Raw genomic sequence first — 19,475 nt, 5'->3', positions numbered from 1 at the left:
CGTGATGATGACTTGCTGAACACGGATTTATAACCGGGCGCCTTATTGTTAATTTTGCACCTTTCGACATGCAAACCATCTCAAAAGTTAGGTCTTTATATTAGTACGTAATTTTTCGCCATTTGCTGCTATTCCTTTTCTCCGATCAGCACCAGATAGATCGGTCTTACTTTTACGCGCTGATTAACCAGTGTAAACCAATCAAGGATCGTAATTGACAGTGACATCAGACGCGATAAATTGTTTTTATCTCTGTCTTTAATTATAGCATTATTGTCTTTAAAACATAGATTCATTTAATGATTTCTCACCAAAAATCTTAGCAGATTCATCCTCACTGCCACGTATGGCTCCCAATCAGTGGCACAGATTTTGTTTTGACATTGGGGGATGGGGTTGGAACAAATTTCTTGAAGTATAATGAATGCAGCCCCTTTTAGCGACCAAAGAAGTTTATGGTACAAATGCGCGCGAAGCGCTGACAATTTCTTGGCATATTGAAGCTAAACTGGTGAAATACCGTAAAACCCCGTCTACAAGCATATATAGTGTTTTTCATGAAAGCTAAATTAATTCGAAGCAAGCGTAAATATACCGATACAATAGATTGGTCTTAAAATAATACTTGTTTGTATATGCTTGGATCCGTAATTTATTTGTTCAAACTCCATAATGGTGCCTGGATTAATGTAGCTTTCATCAGAAGCACTCTATATGCTTTTACGGTATGGTACAAAAGTGGAAAAATTGTGATTTTATATGTTAGTGTCGTCAGAAACCCACATACAGGCGTCAACATTGTGGGGATGATTGTATGTACCACCCCCTAGCAAAATATTGTGAGGGGGGGTTATCCCCCATACCCCGGGATCTAGTGTCTACGCCTATGCTCCCAATCCGTCATGTGGCTTCGACATGTGGCACAGATTGGGTGGATTTTGGGGTGGAATTTGGAGTGAAAATCTGAGTGAATCAAGTGTTTTCATTCAAGAATGACTTCACAAACAAATGTGCATAAAATACATACCATTTCGAAGCTTAAATAAATATTCTTGATGAAAAATTGAGCAAATTCGCAACAAGCGCGAACAAATTTGCAATTTAAAAGCTATATGAGGTTAATTTTTCTTCGCGAACTGTGACATTTTTTTTTCACCCTTGACGTCATTTTTTTTCTGGTGGAGGTGGAGGAATTTTTTTTGTTGCTCAGATGGCGCTACAAATTAAAACAAAAAACCTACTCAGCCCCCTCCCCCTTGATATGTAATGGTGCGTTAGTTACACCAACCATAGTTTGACTCACTTCATAGATCACAAATCAACAGAATTCGTTATGGGGTTGCATTCAGTTGCTAATTCAACAACCATTAAATTAGTGCCCCCAGCAGTACTTTGAGGCTTTGGTACAATATCTACAGTAAGCAAAAGAATTAAGGTAGCAGTTGTGTTCACCCCTGTATATCCTAAATAAAGACAAATGTGTCAAAATTAGAACAAGCAGCCGATACTTGTACTCTTTAGCTCTAATTTATGACCTTATTTGTTGAGAATTAAAGAAACAGTGATCCAAAACATAATGAAGATACGAAATAAAAAGTTGAACTTCTGTGTTGCAATCAATGAAAGCACGACGCTAGTTTGTCTTGCTAATCAATGAAAGCACGGCACCAGTTCTCTTGTTCGCGAACGCTTTGTGTACAAATCATTAGGGCATGCAATGTGGCAAACTGCAACTTTTAAATTTGCATCTTCCTTGGGTTTTTGAGCTTTCTTGGATCGTCGTGTTTTTATTTCTTGAACAATATCAACGAATGAGGTCTTGAATTCGAGCTAAAAGATGCAGCTATTGGCTGTTGGTTCCAATTATGACATAATCTGCCTTTGTTTAGGATATACAGGGGATTAACGTAACAGGTACCTTATTATTTGGCTTACTGTATGTTCACCTACAAATAAATCGCAATATGTGATGCGAGCAAGCAAAATCAGTCAGAACTCGAAAATATTGATGTTGAGATATAGATAAACTCGTTAAATGCTCATATCTTTGGAACTGGTTGTTCAATTTAAATAGGGTTTTCTGCAACATGCAGCTTTGTGAATGTTTTTTACTGAAAATATATTATTTCCGATTTCCGACTGATTTTGCTTGATCGCATCACATATTATTTTCTAATGCTTCACTACTTACTTGTTTCACAGTTGGTACCTTCAAAGCCATCCGCACATGTACATGTGTATCCGCCCGACCCATCATCATTACATGTACCCCCATTCTCACAAGGATTGGGTGAGCAAGGTCCAGAAGCTGTAAATCAATCAGTTCATATTATAGAGAAAGTCAGCATCCGAATGTCTAGGTGGCACATCCCCGTACAAAATGTTTCGAAGAACCCCCCCCCCGGGTTTCTTGCTTTTGAGTATGACCACCCTTGATGAAAAAAATTTTTTTTCTCATATGGCGTGACAAAATTAAAAAAAAAAAACCTACCCCTCCCCCTTGATATCTAATGGTGCGTTCCTTAGTTACACCAACCATAGCTTGCCTCACTCCGTAGATCACATATCAACAGAATTCGTCATAGGGTTGTATTCAGTTGCTAATTAAATTCAACAACCATTAAACATGTTAAATTAGTGCCCCAACAGTACTTTGAGGCTTTGGTACAACATCTATATTCACCTACAATTAAATCGCAATTATTATTTTTTAATGCTTCACTATATACATGTACTTACATGTTTCACAGTTGGTACCTTCAAAGCCATCCGCACAATTACAGGTGTATCCGCCCGACCCACCATTATTACATGTACCGCCATTCTCACAAGGATTGGATGAGCAAGGTGGCTCTGTAAATCAATCAGTTCATATTATAGAGAAAGTCAGCATCCGAATGTCTGGGTGGCACATCCCCGTACAAAATATTTCGAAGACACCCCCCCCGGTTTCTTGCTTTTGAGTATGACCATCCAGTTGAGGACTTTCATTAGGCCACAAAAAATAGGATTGTCTCAAACCTCACGAGTGGTTTGAAAACAAATGCGAAATGCGTTTTGTTTTTGTTTTTTGTTTTTTTATTCCCGACCTTTTTTATGGTATTTTGAGAAAAAAAAGTCTGATTTTCGCCCAATTTTTCTGGAAAAACTAAAAAAAAAATTTTTGAAATAAAAAATATTTCCGCATTTCTTTTTTGTCAAATCGTATGATTTTACAAATGCGCGCGCGAGCTTTGAGACAAACCTTTCTTTTGCCTTATATACATGATATATGTGTATGTTTCATTATTTGTGATGCTTAAACGAGATACTAGAGCACTACAACCTAGTCTCGGTCCAAGCCGATTTATGCTCCTTCTTCATGTTCATTACACACCGACATCGCCTGGCTAATAATTACTTGGTACAGCAGAGATACTAAAATAAATACAAGGGATCGATACACGTGAATGTGCTATGCACGATTTGATATTCAGACGATAAATCTTTGGATACCGGGGTAGAAAATGATGAATATCTCCCGTAAATGATTTAGTCTAAAGAATCCAGATTTGGTTCCTTGGACTTGAATATATATGTTCAACGATATGATAGTCGTTAGCTAGCGTCTTGAGAAAGAAGCCTGCGTCTTGAACTCAAAAACTTCTGATTTTATATGTGCCGAGCTATAGCGCAGCACGTAGGCTAGCTGCACTCAATCCCGTGGAGGCAGTATAAAAGTCGATGACCATTGGCTTCAATGGCGTATACATGCTCACTCACACACAGAGAGGTCGATTACCAAGCTATTGTCAGTAGCCTTAGTCATGTCCCTCGGCTCATTATGCGTTTCAAAGGTCGGAACAAAATGGCCATGCGTGGCTGTGGATTCAATCTACCATGGCGATTTTTGCCATGAAGATATCGGGGCTATGACACTGTGCATTACTTAGCAAACAACTTTGATTTCTGGGGGAAAATGGAGGAATCAGTTTTGGGCCTAAAATGTTGAAATTTGTCGTATTTCATATTTTAATGGGGGAAAGTGGGGGAAATCCCCATATGGGAGATGCTACCATGGGGGCTTTACAATATATTGTTATGGTTCGACTTACCGATGAAGAGAAGGCGGTTCGGTGAACCCGGTCCGGGAGAGCTGACCTTATCTAAAGATGCCAAATTGACTAATTCTGCTTCTACAGCTGCTGGTGACATGGAAGGATTCAATCCTCGCACTAGAGCGGCAGCTCCTGAAATTATGTTTGGATTTAAACAATATAACAGTATCAATACAGGGAATGTTTCTGCTTCACCTTGAACTTGGGTATTAGCACGGCAGATTAATCAATTTTGATATGCCAATTCTGTTGCTTGTATATATCACCTTGGGTTCAATTCGCCGTAGAAGTGACGTAAATAAGAGGATTAACTACCATAGCAATATATGAATACAATTTTGAATAGATCGACCTGCACTACAACGTTCACGCCGTACCTGTGCATTGAACCATTGAAAAGAGCGGTATTGTATTCAATCTATGTTTGCCGACATACACAGGTGATTAGTGCAATCTGTTTGCAGTGAAGGGCGATCTATTCAAAATTGTATTCATCTATTGCTATGGAAGTTAATCCGATTATTACGTCACTTCTACGGCGAATTGATTTCCTAATATGCAGTACAATATAAATCTCGATCAGGTATGGTGGTTATTGTAGTCTGCATACGCTAGCGATGTAATAACCGGATTAACTACCATAGCAATAGGTGAAAACAATTTTTGAATATACCGCTACACTGGTAGGTTCACGCGGCACCTATGCATTGACCATCATGCTGATCACTCGCACCCAAGGAGGTTAGATATAGAAAGGAGAGAAAATAGATTACGTAATGCTTTATTCCTTTGATGCAGATTTGATTTTCCGACAGGCTATTCATCGAAAGGTACCTTTTATTCGAGATAAAGGGATTCCGCCATTATATCGGTAAGTGACCTGACAGCGGATTAACGCTTTATAGGTAGGCTACTGTCAATAAGTGCTCAAACGAAAGTTGCGTGAAAGCGCCTACTGGAACGTAAGTACCTTTTGTTCCCATACAACCCAAGGGTGTGACTGAGTCTTCGCCTGCACACAAAAGCACACTTTACCGTCGATGCACGATTATTTACCACCCACCTTTATTTAGGCGCCTCATTTAAATAAATTCAATAGAGTTGCTGATCGATTACCTGAACGTACCATGGCTGCTATTAATAGGTATATAGGTCTATCTGTGTCACTTTCTATCATTAACTAGGCCCTACTTCGCAGCTAAATGACCTCAAAAAGAAACTTATAATTTTTCACAAGGTCCTGTCATAAATCCTGTCCATAAAATGAACCAAAATTGCACACAGGATTACTTCAATACTCTACTCTAAACACTGGTCAGTAACCAAACAGTTGCCCAACTGACACAACAGCAAAATGCACTGACATGGAACAGCTTCCTGGACCACATTCACAGCCCAATAATTGGCACCCAATACAGGAAACATTTTTCGCGCGTATTTGTACCATAAGGTTCACTGTACCGGGTATTTTTTACAAATCCAAAAAAGGAATGAATAAAGAAAACATTTTTAAATTATAGAATATTATTATAGAATATAAGCATTTAACAGCACTAGGCAGCCATTCAATGATTCAAAACCTTTATGAGTTACGTAATTAAAACACACAGTCAGATGTATTTCACACCTGCGAAACACAAGTCACCCAATTTCGATAACTGGACGTTGAATGTACATTCTCATGAATATTGATTGGCAACATTTTCCAATATGTCATCGCTCAAATTGGACACAATAAAACAATAGACCCTGCAGTGCGTTGCTCGCACCTGTAAGATTAGTCATGATGCAGTCATGTCTACAGTAGAATTCACCTCGACCTTTGCAGGACTTAAACCCCATTAAAAGCTATTAAACCAAGATAACACTTATTGAAACAGCTCAAATGATTAAATCGGATCTTCTCTGGCTGTGCACATGTGTCTGTTTTATATGTGCGATATAGCAATGAGCTGCTATAATACAGCTTCAGTTTGGTAACCGATTATAAAGGTATGTAGACCTTTGTTCACGAAATGAGACAATGGCCTGCTTTTTGTTAACCAGCATTCTTGAAAATGAGCAACATAATGATTGTTGACTTAACACGGTTTGGAAATAATTTCTTCATATTTTTGGTGTTATCTGTCGTTTACATATCCTTCCTAAAACACAAAAGTGCGACCCTTTGTCAATCACCTACAGTACCCAATTTCGGCATACTATATAAGAAACTCATCATGATGATTGCCAGAGAATAGTTTAAATGTAGCTTGTACCGTTTTTTTGTGGCATCCTTCTGAAGTGAGCGGTCCGATACCAATATTTTCGGTCAAATCTCCATTCAATTAACACGGGGAGTTGGCTAGCTATGCCTTGCCCTCACTCATATTTTACAAAAAGTGCGACTATTTCTGAACATCTAACCTAGCTGTAATTTTAGGTCATGTTAGAGAAATATATTTGCTAGAAGTTTGGAGAATAAGTTAAATATTGGCTGGTTATTTTTCACACAGTGATGTTAACTAGGCAAGTGCCCATTCTTCCAACATACATCATTTGTAGAGGTCACGCGTCAATGGTGAGAGCACTGTGTATTGTGTATAGGAAAACGGACAGTAACTGCAGTATGTATCTTTGAAAAGACCGTCATTATTCAACCTATTATTGCAGACATACACAGGTGATGAGTGCAACCTGTTTGAAGTGCAGTGCGATATATTCAAAATTGTTTTCACCTATTGCTCTGGTATTTAATCTGATTTATTACGTAACTTCGCCAGCGTATTCGCCACTTGCACGGTTCCGCCATTATGCACTATGTGCGGGAGAGCCTCGAACTGGCAGCATACATGAATGGGAATTGAACCAGTCATATAACATTCTGTGTAAGGTTACGTAATTCTTCCTTTCATGTATGCTGCCAGTTCGAGGCTCTCCCGCATATAGTGCATAATGGCGGAACCGTGCAAGTGGCGAATAGTCGGGGAAGCTCACTTTGAGCATCACTGAAGAAAAATGGCAAGCGACTTAGCCTGCAGTTCCTTACAATGAGAATCAACTCGGGAAATACTATATCTATACAGGCAAGTGTAAATGAAAATCATTTTTAAAGAAACTATAGTTTTAAGAATGTTAAAAACTCGTCAAATAGGCTTAAACTAAGCCCGTGCATGAGGATGAGCACTATAGCATTAATTCATATCACAGCCAAATGGCTGAATTACAATCAAAACACAAATAAAAGATACATTTATAACATTCAGAATTATCAAATTAGAAAACAGTATTAAAATTCTTTAAAAAGTACACACGTAAAATAGTTGGCTTAAGGGATCTGGAATGAGCGTTTTGTCAGGTGTTTTGGTGGGACATGAGAGCACATCAGACATATCGAATTGCATTCTGAATACGAAGAATGTCTTTCTGATATCAAATAATTTTCATTTTTGAAATACAAATTTTATAACAAATTATTAAAGATTGATATTTTTCATATTTTTGATATATAACAGTCCTCGAAGTGAATTTTATAAATCTAATGATATATTTATAACATTCAGAATTATCAAATTAGAAAACAGTATTAAAATTCTTTAAAAAGTACACACGTAAAATGGTTGGCTTAAGGGATCTGGAATGAGCGTTTCGACAGTATTTTTGGTGGGACATGAGAGCACATCAGACATATCGAATTGCATTCTGAATACGAAGAATGTCTTTCTGATATCAAATAATTTGCATTTTTTGAAATACAAATTTTATAACAAATTATTAAAGATTGATATTTTTCATATTTTTGATATATAACAGTCCTCGAAGTGAATTTTATAAATCTAATGATATATTTATAACATTCAGAATTATCAAATTAGAAAACAGTATTAAAATTCTTTAAAAAGTACACACGTAAAATGGTTGGCTTAAGGGATCTGGAATGAGCGTTTTGAGCGTTTCGACAGTATTTTTGGTGGGACATGAGAGCACATCAGACATATCGAATTGCATTCTGAATACGAAGAATGTCTTTCTGATATCAAATAATTTTTCATTTTTTGAAATACAAATTTTATAACAAATTATTAAAGATTGATATTTTTCATATTTTTGATATATAACAGTCCTCGAAGTGAATTTTATAAATCTAATGATATATTCTTAAAGTGTATGTAGCTGGGAGGAAAAGCCGACGATCAATTGAAAATTTTGACCTTTCATATTGAAGATATGGATTTTTTTGGTGTTTTGGGGAAAAATCCATATCTTCAATACGAAAGGTCAAAATTTTCAATTGATCGTCGGCTTTTTCATCCCAACTACATACACGTTAAGTTTTTAAATATTTTTGTTGTTTGTTTTTGTTTCTACCCCTATAGGGAAGGCATTTTACAGGCATATTTGGCCTTCCAGCCTTCTCCTCCATAACATGTCTTGTTAATTGTTGTAATTAAGTTATTTTTCTGATTTTGATGTATTTTGATAATTTAATATTGTATGATTTTGATGTATGTAATTATGTATTTATTAATTTGATATGGAAATAAATGAACTATAAATCATCAGATTTATAAAGTTTACTTTGAGTACTGTTAAATATCAAAAATATCAATTTTAATCATTTGCCATAAAATGTGTATTACATTGCGAATTTCAAAAATCATAATTATTTGATATCAGAAGGACATTCTTCGTATTCAGAATGCAATTCGATATGTCTGATATGCTCTAATGTCCCACAATAAATACTGTCCAAACGTTAATACCCCATCCCTTAATGCAGTGAAAAACAAATTGCATAATTAGCATTCCCAAACATCCCTGTAACCTGCTCCACCCCAAGAAAGAAGAACAAATTGTGAACTTTTCAAAGCCTACACCAAACAATGTACAGTAAGCCAAAAAATATGGTACCATTTATATCACCCCATGTATATCCTACATAAAGACAGGTATGTCATAATTGGAACAAGCAATCAATAGCTGCGTCTTTTAGCTCGAGTTTAGGACCTCATTCGTTGAAATTGGTAAAGAAAAAAAGACAAGACATCCAAAAACCCAAGGAAGACAGTTTTTTAAAAGTTACAGTTTGCTCAATTAGCCTTCCATTGCAAGCCCTATTGGTTTGTACACAAGGCCTAATCGAACATTGAAACTAGCATCGTGCTTTCATTGATAAGAACACAAAATTGCAACTTTTGATTTCGTTTCTTCCTTAGGTTTTAGATCACCGTTTCTTTAATTCTCAACCAATTTCAATAAATAAGGTCTTAAATCATAGCTAAAAAGCACAGGTAATCAATTTTGACATATTTGTCTTTGTTTAGGATATACATAGGTTTATAACTGGTACCTTAATTCTTTGGCTTACTGTATATAGGCCTAAGACCTCCTACTCCTAACATCAAATCCCTCTTCTGATTTTTGCAACATAAACATTTTGCTATTGACTTTGGCTTTACTATACATGGACTCGAACCCACAGGAAACACAAACGTTTTACAGAAAACGTTAGGTTAGGCCTATATAAAACGATTTAATAACATTCAGAAAACATTCCGGAAAACGTGATGCAAAACACTTTAACATAATGTTATGCAGGCTATGGACCAAAATGAAAAAAATTAAGCCTACCTGATACAAATGGACATGCCATCGAAGTACCGCTTTTGTAGGTGTACGACGATTGTGTGCTAGTAGACGAGCTGTAAATGCCTACTCCTGGTGCAAATATATCCACACAAGAGCCGTAGTTAGAAAAGGATGCTCTAACATCACTACTACCGTCTTCATATGTGGCGCCTACTGTGATAGCCTGGTATTTAAAATTAAATGAAATATAAAGGGTATCAAAAATAGGTATAGTGTTACACTATTATTAAAACAAACCTTCAAAACTCACATTATTTGTTCCGCATATTTCGGAAAAACCCGCTTCTGGGTCACAACCGATAAATCGGCAGTACTTAGAATTGAAAATTCGGCAAAAATAAAGTATCTCTAAACTACTCCTTTTTATTCATAAATCAAAGGCAGTCCTTCTAAGTTTCATTTTTCTGAGTGTCTTAGTCTGTTGTTTGATTAAATTAAAGATATTAACAATGGAAGTTAAATCATTAGTGATAATTAGAATTCAATGTGTGCGACACGATTTTTTTTCAAGTACTGCCGATTTATCGGTTTATACCCTTCTCCGCCATTAGCGGGTTGTTGAATGTTGACTGGTTGATCCTCTACCCGTTCTGATGCCCGGGGAACGATGGTGGTGTCTTATGTATTATCAGTGGCGAATCATAAATTCTTGAGAGCTCTCGACCCCTCTCCTGTTCATTTTTTTTACAGGGTGGAGTCCTTCTTTATGCAAATAGCCTCCTTGTTCCTTCACTTTGCGCTGTTCAAACGTGTCTTCTTTACAGATGACAGTGATACCTCCCAGGTCAGGACTGTGTCCTGTATATCTGTTGTGTTACTCACTGTTTTGGCAGTATGTTCTTTGAGTGTTTCACTTAGGGTCCTTTTGGTTTCTCCCAGTAACTTATAACACCCAAAGCAAGGGATGCAATTACACCAGACTGATATTTTATTTAAGTGTTATATTTCGGTATAACTAACCGAAATACTAGTATACGGAACAAAAAAAGTGAGTGCTGAAGATGTATTTTAAACTTTTACATTACATCTGTCACCAACACGTATACGAGCAATCATTCTAGATAACGCTGCATGTCGTCTATATCGTACCCCTCGGACCTTTTCCATGCCCTCGCATAAAGAATTAAAATTTGTCTCCCCTGACATGAAAACGAAGTGTCTAGCTTATTCATTGTTACTTCATTAGTAAATGCTCTAAAAGTGCAAAAAATGACAATTGTATGGGAATAATATAAATTGGGCAGCTTCAAAACTCGGACCGGCGGTTGAACCGCGTTGCATAATTTAGAACAATAGAAACCGGCTCCAACCGGACGGAACCGGGCGGAACCGGCGGTTGAGTTTCGAAGCCATCCCTTAGGGATTGATAGATATCTGAATGTCATTTTAAGTCTGATCTCTAATAATAAAATATCTTCAGTCTTACCGGTCCGGCTGACGATGGCGAATATTCACAAGCATCGTCGTTCTCGTTGCCTGCCGCAACACTGAAAACGACACCAGCATCAACCAAAGCTGATATTGCATCGTTGAGACTTTCAGATTTGCCACCACCGAGGGACATAGACGCCACAGCAGGTTCCATTTTGTTATTGGCAAACCACTCCAAGGCTGATTGAAAATTAACACACAAAATATAATTGGAAATGCTAGAACGATCCGATTTCAAAATTATAGTAGAAAAGGTTCATATTTCGAACTGCGATACGGTATTTTTAAAATTTAAAAAAGTATTCCGCTACTAGAAAAAAATCATCAAAAATACTGTTCCTGTCATAACAATTAAAATAAATAATAGTTTCTACTAACTAGAATGACTCGTTACTATGGTAACACAGAACGATAGGTTCTTGCTCATGTTAGTCATATTGATGTTGACCTAATTTGTACCTTGGCAACAGCACATTTTAGAAAGTGCAAAACTATTCTTTTTTTAAATTCTATAAAAGATCAAACAATTTCAGACTATTCTCGTCAAAATCGGAGCATTTTTTGTTTAATTTGACCCCTGTGCCGGGCCCCTGTGGAGCCCAACATTTAACTCTTGACCTTCTGTTCATAACTATGGACAGTATTTGACCAGTTTTGAATTGTTAACCTATGTAACTATATATTAGTAACAAACCATCTAACCCTTAGACTATGGGCGGATGACATGATCGAGCCGGCAACTCGTGAAACCGCCCGGCCGTATGGCATTTTCCATAATACTCGGTTAGGTTAGTTTTGTGGGGTTCATTATCGAACCCCAACGGTTTTAGCTTGTATTTATATTATTTATCAACATAGGCCTATTTGTTTGTGATATTTCAAGCGTTTTAAAATTTCAAAATAATCCCATTCAATTACACGGTTGACGATGAAAATGTACTGAATTTAGGGAATGCACGTCATCCACCACCTGATCTAACCCTGGTCTGCTGCCTGCTGGGCTAATAATAGGATTCATACCATTGAGTATTCCGCTGTATGATCCAGATCCTTGACAATTAAGAACCCTGATGCTGTGCAGAGTGGCTTCCGATGCCACTCCAATGTTACTGCCTGCAGCTATTCCAGCACAATGGGTTCCGTGGCCATTACAATCCTGTCAATTAACCAATCAAGCAATCATCAATCAATCAATCAATCAATCATCCAATCAATCAATCATTCAATCAATCTATATATCTCGATCAAAGACGGAAAATCCATCAGTCCATCGATTTAAGGGGAGGCGGTATTTTGTGCGTAATTATAGAGGGCCAGGGGATTCCCTCTATCATTACATTATTTAAAGAAATCAAAGAGCCCCAGGAATAAAAATTGTAGTGTATTTCACGGCAGACACAATTTCTTTTAATGACAAAAATGAATTTTTGTAATCGATCAAAAACCAAACGTTTTATACCAATTTTGAATTTAGCCTGAATTCGTAAATATGGCACCTCTCGCCCTTTTTCAGGTCAAGGCTGTTTTTACCATTATGCAGCGAACCATTGTTGAAGCATACATGTTCAAAACACTCTAGAGAAAGAATGTGGCCATATACTGCTGAATTTTCTTTTGTTGATTTCCAATGATAATGTCTTAACGTCGTAAATTTTAAGGTCAAATTCCTAAAATCAAAACAAAACATTGCGACGCAGATATTTCCCGCAATTTCATCATCTTATCAGTGTCTTTATTATTTGTTTGAGGCCTTTTCCAAACGTTCGTACTATTAATGTATAAAATGGCGAATCTATCTTTACAAAATGCATCATTTTTATGTAAACAAAAGGCTAAAGATAGCATTATGAGATGTATCTTTTATTATTACACTCTTCTGATCATCTGCCTCCGTGGCCGAGAGGTAAAGACCGGGACTGCTTGAAATCGTTGGTTCGAGTTCCATCGAAGCCTGTGGAAACTTTTTCTTCAAAATTCATGATCGCATTCCGAAATGAGCTTGTCGGTAAATCGTGTATGTACATTGTATCGTATCCTTAACAATGTCTTCCACTAAGCACGCCACCCTGCGCCATACATAAATTCGCCTAGCCCCATTTCTCTAAAATGATATTTTCAAAAAATGAACGTGGCAGAGGTATTCCTCGAACCCATGCCGCACACTTCCGCTATCGAACTAATACCAGTATAGTACCCGTGTACCAACACGCTAGATCACTCAGCTACCGATTCGTATGTAGCTTTCTCGAAATTTGAAGCAAAATCATAACTTCAACATACCGGGTAGGTGAGACCGGAGTAAAGTGGACCACGGGGCAAAGGAAACACCCCGTTAACTTTTGTAGAAGCTGTCCTCAATCTCCAAGCTCATGTATTTAGAACACGTCATGGATCCAGCATTGTTTGTGATAGGGAGCGTTCGTGTGAGTGATGTGTGCTTTTTACAGAAAATGTCTGTTTTTTATGTTTAATCCGATAATTTATAGATATATAATTATCTGCCACAGGGCCGTTCCGGTAAGGCGGTCGCCTAGGGCGGCAAACGCAGAGGGGCGCCAAAAAAAGAAAAAACGGGAATGGAGAAAGAAAAGGGAAGAAAGGGCGGGTAAAAAGAAAAATGTGAGGAAAAATAAGAAGGGGCGAAAAGAGAAACAGAAAAATTGGCGGAAAAGGAAAAGGGGACCTGAGAAAAAGAAAACGGGGCATTTTTCTGACCCTTCCCGTATCTGGTACCAGTGGTGAACATAGCTTTTCTACGCTAAAGCTGATTAAGACTTATTTGCGTTCAAGGATGACCCAAGAAAGATTTTAAACAATAATTCATACAATAACAGTGAAAAAGTCGCTTCAATTGCCCTGTCAATTAGCGCAACTTTATGTTTACAATCATGTAAAGCAATACCGGGTAATTTATACAATAAAGGTCAAAACTTGTCTACGAATGGCTTCAATTGGCCCGTCATTTCGCAAATTTTAGGCTTTTTCAAACTAAAATTTTACACAATAATAGTGCAAAAATAGCCCACCAAATGGCTTGAATTAGGGCTTCATTTTGCAAAAGTTTTAAAGCAATAATTTGTACAAAAAAATTCCAAACTTGTCCTCGAATGGCTTCAATTGGGCCGTCTTTTCGCATTTTATGCTTTTTCAAATTAAAATTTTACACAATAATAGCAACAAAATGGCCCACCAAATGGCTTCAAGTGGGTCTTCATTTTCCAAAAGTTTCTAACTTCTCAGGGGGCACATCCCCGCAGACACCCCCACGTCGCACAAGCGCGACGCGATGGCCGCTGCGCAGCCATTTCTTTCATTTTTGGTATGCTTTGGTGGGCGGCAGGGAAAGGCTTTGCCTAAGGCGGCAAAATCCCTAGGAACGGCCCTGAAAGCGGAACACCGGAAACGGACCCCACTCAGAACTATGCAATACAAATGTATCCGGCCATAGTATACTGATGTACCAAGAGGTAGGCCCTAAGTGATGTTGACAATAAAGACACACCTGAAAGGGTGCATTTCTGTAATGCCCTCTCCAGCCAAAAAAACCTGGGTCAAAGCGGAACGACTCTTTTTACACAATTATTAATTTTATTAATGTCATTTGTTAGTTGCAGTCCTAAGGTAAGATTATCAACCTAAAGGTTGGCCTGTCTTGCTTTGTAATCCTGTTTGGGCTGGACAAAAAAATTTGGTCTACTTTGCCCTGGTCTCCCCTATAGAATTAATAATATTATGACAAGCAAAGACAGAAAAGGTACCATATTTTACTTGCTTAACCCTAACACCCAACCCTGCTTTTTGCTATCGGAAGTAAAAGAAGAAACGAAAAAGGAGAGAAGATGAACAAAGAAGTCACTTGGCACCCCCGGGATTCGAACCTTAGACCCCGCATGCCAAGCACACGATCACGGACCGGTAGCTACATGGGTTACGCTGCCCCGGGCAGATTTTTTTTTCTACCAAAATGGTAAAATAGTTAATGAAAGTTCCCAATACATTTGGACGCAAAAAACATTGGAAATTTGCAAAGAAACAACATCATAAACTTCACCTCTATCATTCGAAATATCTCGCACTTTTTGGATTAGGACGGCGAGTACCGCCTCAGAGTTAGTCTCCTACGCAGCCAGTTTGGTTACGATCCCTCAACTGGCTTCGTAGGAGATTGCGATTTGCGATGTTCCGACATATTATCATAATCTGAAAAATTCGTCGTCCGTATTCCATAGTGGCGTATAGTGGGGCGCCGCGAATAAACAACTTTTCGAGAAAATCGGGTTTGAAGAAATGCCAATTTAAAATCGAGTTGTGTAAATCAGACATTCATTATATTTTGTAAATGATGTGAAATTTCTGTAGTAAACTAAATAGATTTTATTGTTATATATTTTTCAAAAGAAATAAATACATACTTTTGCTGGCAAACTGACAATAAAACTATACGTCACTATGGAAAACGAACAAAACGCAATACCCTAACCTTTTCGTATTCCATAGTGGCGTATCGACCATACGCCACTTTTTATACACATTTTATAATTATGAAATATCGGCAAAAATGAAAAACATCGTATTCCATAGTGGCGTATAGGTCCGATACGCGTACGCCACTATGACATACGATGTTTTTCATTTTTGCCGATATTTCATAATTATAAAATGTGTATAAAAAGTGGCGTATGGTCGATACGCCACTATGGAATACGAAAAATGTCACTTTGTAACTATACGCCACATTTAATTAATTAATTACTAATTAATTAGCTAATTATGACTGATGAGACTTAGAAAAATGAAAGAGAACATCATTAAAGACATATGTGCCAATTTTCAAAAAAATGACCAAAAATCACTATACGCCACTATGGAATACAGCCGACGAATTATGATAATATGTCGGACCAACAGAAAATCATCCCATTTTCATGATTTTACTACAAATAGGGCGAATTTCGTAGTTTGCTCGTAGATTTAAGTTGAAACATGTGTAAGTATTACAAATATGCCAAAAATAATCGGTTTTGAAAAAAATAAAGGTATATTCTGAAAAAAGATGTCTGATGTGCTCTCATGTCCCACAAAAAACACTGTCGAAACGCTCAAAACGCTCATTCTAGATCCCTTAATGCGGTGATCTCAAACATATGGGCCGAGTAAGAGTTGATGTGAATTATTCATAACCGATCGATACCTTGCCTCACTTTGATGAGAGTAAGCCAACAAAATTCGCCCCAGGTTTGCGTTGCTAATACAAAAAAAACGTGAATTTTGTGTCATCCCTCTGCTAGTAGCCCGAGCCGAGCTCTATAGCCATGATAGCCCTAGTATTAAATCGTTTTACTTTTACTAGTTCCAACGGCACCTTTCTATCTAAAATCTAGGGGAATGCTTCAGTTTTGTCCACGGCAAATTCACCGTGACCTTTTCAGCCATAAACCCGCTTAGTGAAGATTAAACCGAAATATGCAGTACTAAACCATTATAGTAATCGATTGTCCAATGCACATTTCTTACCACGTGATTATAATAATCCAATGAACGATCGAATTGTCCGCTACGGTCGACTAATCCAATCGATAATGACGCTATTGACATGTTCGGGTGGAGATCCACTGACTTATTTGGGGATTTTTCCCTGGTTTGCTATCATTTACTCATCAAGGCGCTCCATCGTTATTATAAGAACTATGCTAATAATTTAAAGATTGACATGTAGAAAATAAACCATACTTGATTGACAGAAAGTACTAAATTTGTACCTATGACGGTTTGGTGGCACTCCTCTTCCAAACGCGACCAAGTCAGGGCGGCCCGGTGAAGCAAAATGTGCATTGGATTAACACGGGAGTTTGGATAAAATGGTAGATTTCCTTTCTCATACAAATGCATGCTCCCCGTTATTAAAGCTTGTACCGGATTACAAATTCAGATATTTTGAAAAGAATAAGTAATTAAAACATAGAGCAAGTACTAAAATCAGAGCCTTTATACTTTTTGATATATGACGCTAACTAGTTCATCCCCTATACCCACAGCACAGCGCTACTAGTACGGGTCAATTACCTATGTGAGTGCCCCTGTGTTGTGTGCATACATGTAGTTAACAATAACTGCATGATGACCAGTACAAGTGTCAGCCTATTCATTATGCTCATGTAACGGTCATAATATTTCATGTTTTTGTCTTGTGTTGCCTTCCATACCCTATGTGTTTGTGTTTCCCATTTTGACCCTAACTGCTTCCCATACCTAACATTACGTCACCATCATTGACCACTAACCTTGACTATTTCCTGTGCCTATCCCCCAAATTGTGCTACCCTTGCAAGTTTGACCTGGTAACCATGGTAATCCCATCCCATAATATGTGTTTTTCCATGTGAGTTGACCATGTGCTAGTCAGACCAGCACTGACCACCATCAAGTCAAGACCATGCTGGCCTCACCTCAACTCTTATATACTCAATTGTCCATCTGATTGGTATAAAAGAACTTGTATTGTTCATCTTTGGAATAAATATATTATCTATCACATTGGCGCCCAACGTGGGGCGCCAATGTGATAGATAATATATTTATTCCAAAATCTGGGGTGTGACTACTGGCCGTGGGTATTTAAAATACAAAATGATGACGAAGAATACACAATATAAACTTGAAGGAAATACTTCTGCAGAGTCAGTAGATTTAAAGTTGATATTAACAGGTTTTATTTGTAGACACACAAGTTGAAACAAAGATGAACAATACAAGTTCTTTTATACCAATCAGATGGACAATTGAGTATATAAGAGTTGAGGTGAGGCCAGCATGGTCTTGACTTGATAGCACATGGTCAACTCACATGGAAAAACACATATTATGGGATGGGATTACCATGGTTACCAGGTCAAACTTGCAAGGGTAGCACAATTTGGGGGATAGGCACAGGAAATAGTCAAGGTTAGTGGTCAAGGATGGTGATGTAATGTTAGGTATGGGAAGCAGGTAGGGTCAAAATGGGAAACAAAAACACATATGGAAGGCAACACAAGACAAAAACATGAAATATTATGACCGTTACACTCACATCAAATTAAAGGCAATTTTAACATGTGTTGGCCTAGGCCTATTTAACTTTTGCAAAGAGTTAATTCTAAATTAATGGCCTACTGTAGTTCATATTATGAACTACAGTGGAAATTTATATCTTGATGTAGGCTACATCATGATAGGTATGTGTTTCATTATTTTGTATTAGAGTTAGGGCGACTCCATAAATGGAGTCAGTGTTACTCTTTACTCTTGAAACAGAGTCCAGCCACTGCATGAGTCTGGGTCTAAAGTCATAAATTTGTTGACTCCGCTAAAGAGTCACCGTTGTAGACTCTACAAAGGATTCTTTTGACTCCCAATATAGAGTCATTTTAGACATAGAGTCGCAGAGTGGCTTTTAGAGTCACCCTGACTCAAGTTTGGCTTTCAATGTTAATTACATACCGATAGGTAAAAACCACAAGGTTTGAAAGTTGGGTTAATCGCTAACTTTACGTGTACTGCAGGGGGTAAACATTTTTGGCAGACCGAGAGGGGAGGGTAAGCAGTTTTTGGCACGTCGTTCTGAAATATTACCCTCCCCAGTAATGACACGGGCGCTAACTATTTATTTCTGACATCGTCTGACATGAGTCTTCAGTATATTTTTAACATTATCACTATCCTACGATAATTGTTGTTTACAGTTTCCTTACCGTCCCGATAGAGTATCCATCTGTTATGACGCTATAACTATTGCTTGCATCAAAACGGTCTTCGAATTCATCGTGGTTTCCAAAAACACCAGTGTCAATTATGTAGATATGGGTGCCAGCTCCGTTACCTTGAGTAGAGTGGGAACATGAACATAAATAATTAGTTGTGATTTACGCAACACATTACTAGACTGGCGCTGTAAATTCACGCGAACGTAAGTTGGAAATTTATTGACTCCAGCAGTTAGAAATTTTTTATAACTTTTGCCATTTGTAAGTCAATTGACAGGTAGCAGCTAGACAAAAAAAAAGACCTTTTCGGTAAGTCCCATAGTTCCTTGCGGTTAGACCCAGATGTCGTCATTTGACGTCACGCCGATGCGCACATCGTTTAGCGAACATCACTACTGCGCATTGCAGGTCAGCGTGACATCAAATGATGACATCTGGGGTATAACGCAAGGAGTTATGGGATTTACCGAAAAGGTCAATTAAAAGTGTATCTAAGCTGGACATAGGTCTGCGGCGGCGGAACGATTTTGAAAGTATGGCGGGCAGTCAATGGCGGGTATAGTATTAAATGTAAATA

General features: G+C 37.8%; 1 protein-coding gene across 2 annotated transcripts in view; it reads right to left on the bottom strand.

Annotated features, from left to right (window-relative positions):
• Nucleotides 1–19,475, bottom strand: part of LOC140135573 (uncharacterized) — a 64,845-nt gene that overhangs the window by 17,181 nt on the left and 28,189 nt on the right. For both annotated transcript variants that reach the window (XM_072157111.1, XM_072157112.1), the window contains exons 5-11: nt 18,887–19,014; nt 12,177–12,312; nt 11,152–11,336; nt 9,708–9,888; nt 4,095–4,229; nt 2,740–2,853; nt 2,192–2,308 (exon numbers count right to left, since the gene is read on the bottom strand). In XM_072157111.1, the coding sequence (XP_072013212.1) occupies nt 2,192–2,308; nt 2,740–2,853; nt 4,095–4,229; nt 9,708–9,888; nt 11,152–11,336; nt 12,177–12,312; nt 18,887–19,014 (996 nt within the window). The remainder of the gene's footprint in view (nt 1–2,191; nt 2,309–2,739; nt 2,854–4,094; nt 4,230–9,707; nt 9,889–11,151; nt 11,337–12,176; nt 12,313–18,886; nt 19,015–19,475) is intronic.

This window comes from Amphiura filiformis, chromosome 16 (genome assembly GCF_039555335.1).
Source record: "Amphiura filiformis chromosome 16, Afil_fr2py, whole genome shotgun sequence".
Taxonomy (NCBI): Eukaryota; Metazoa; Echinodermata; class Ophiuroidea; order Amphilepidida; family Amphiuridae; genus Amphiura; species Amphiura filiformis.
Note: the sequence above shows the minus strand (reverse complement) of the source record. Positions and strands in the feature narration are given on the sequence as shown.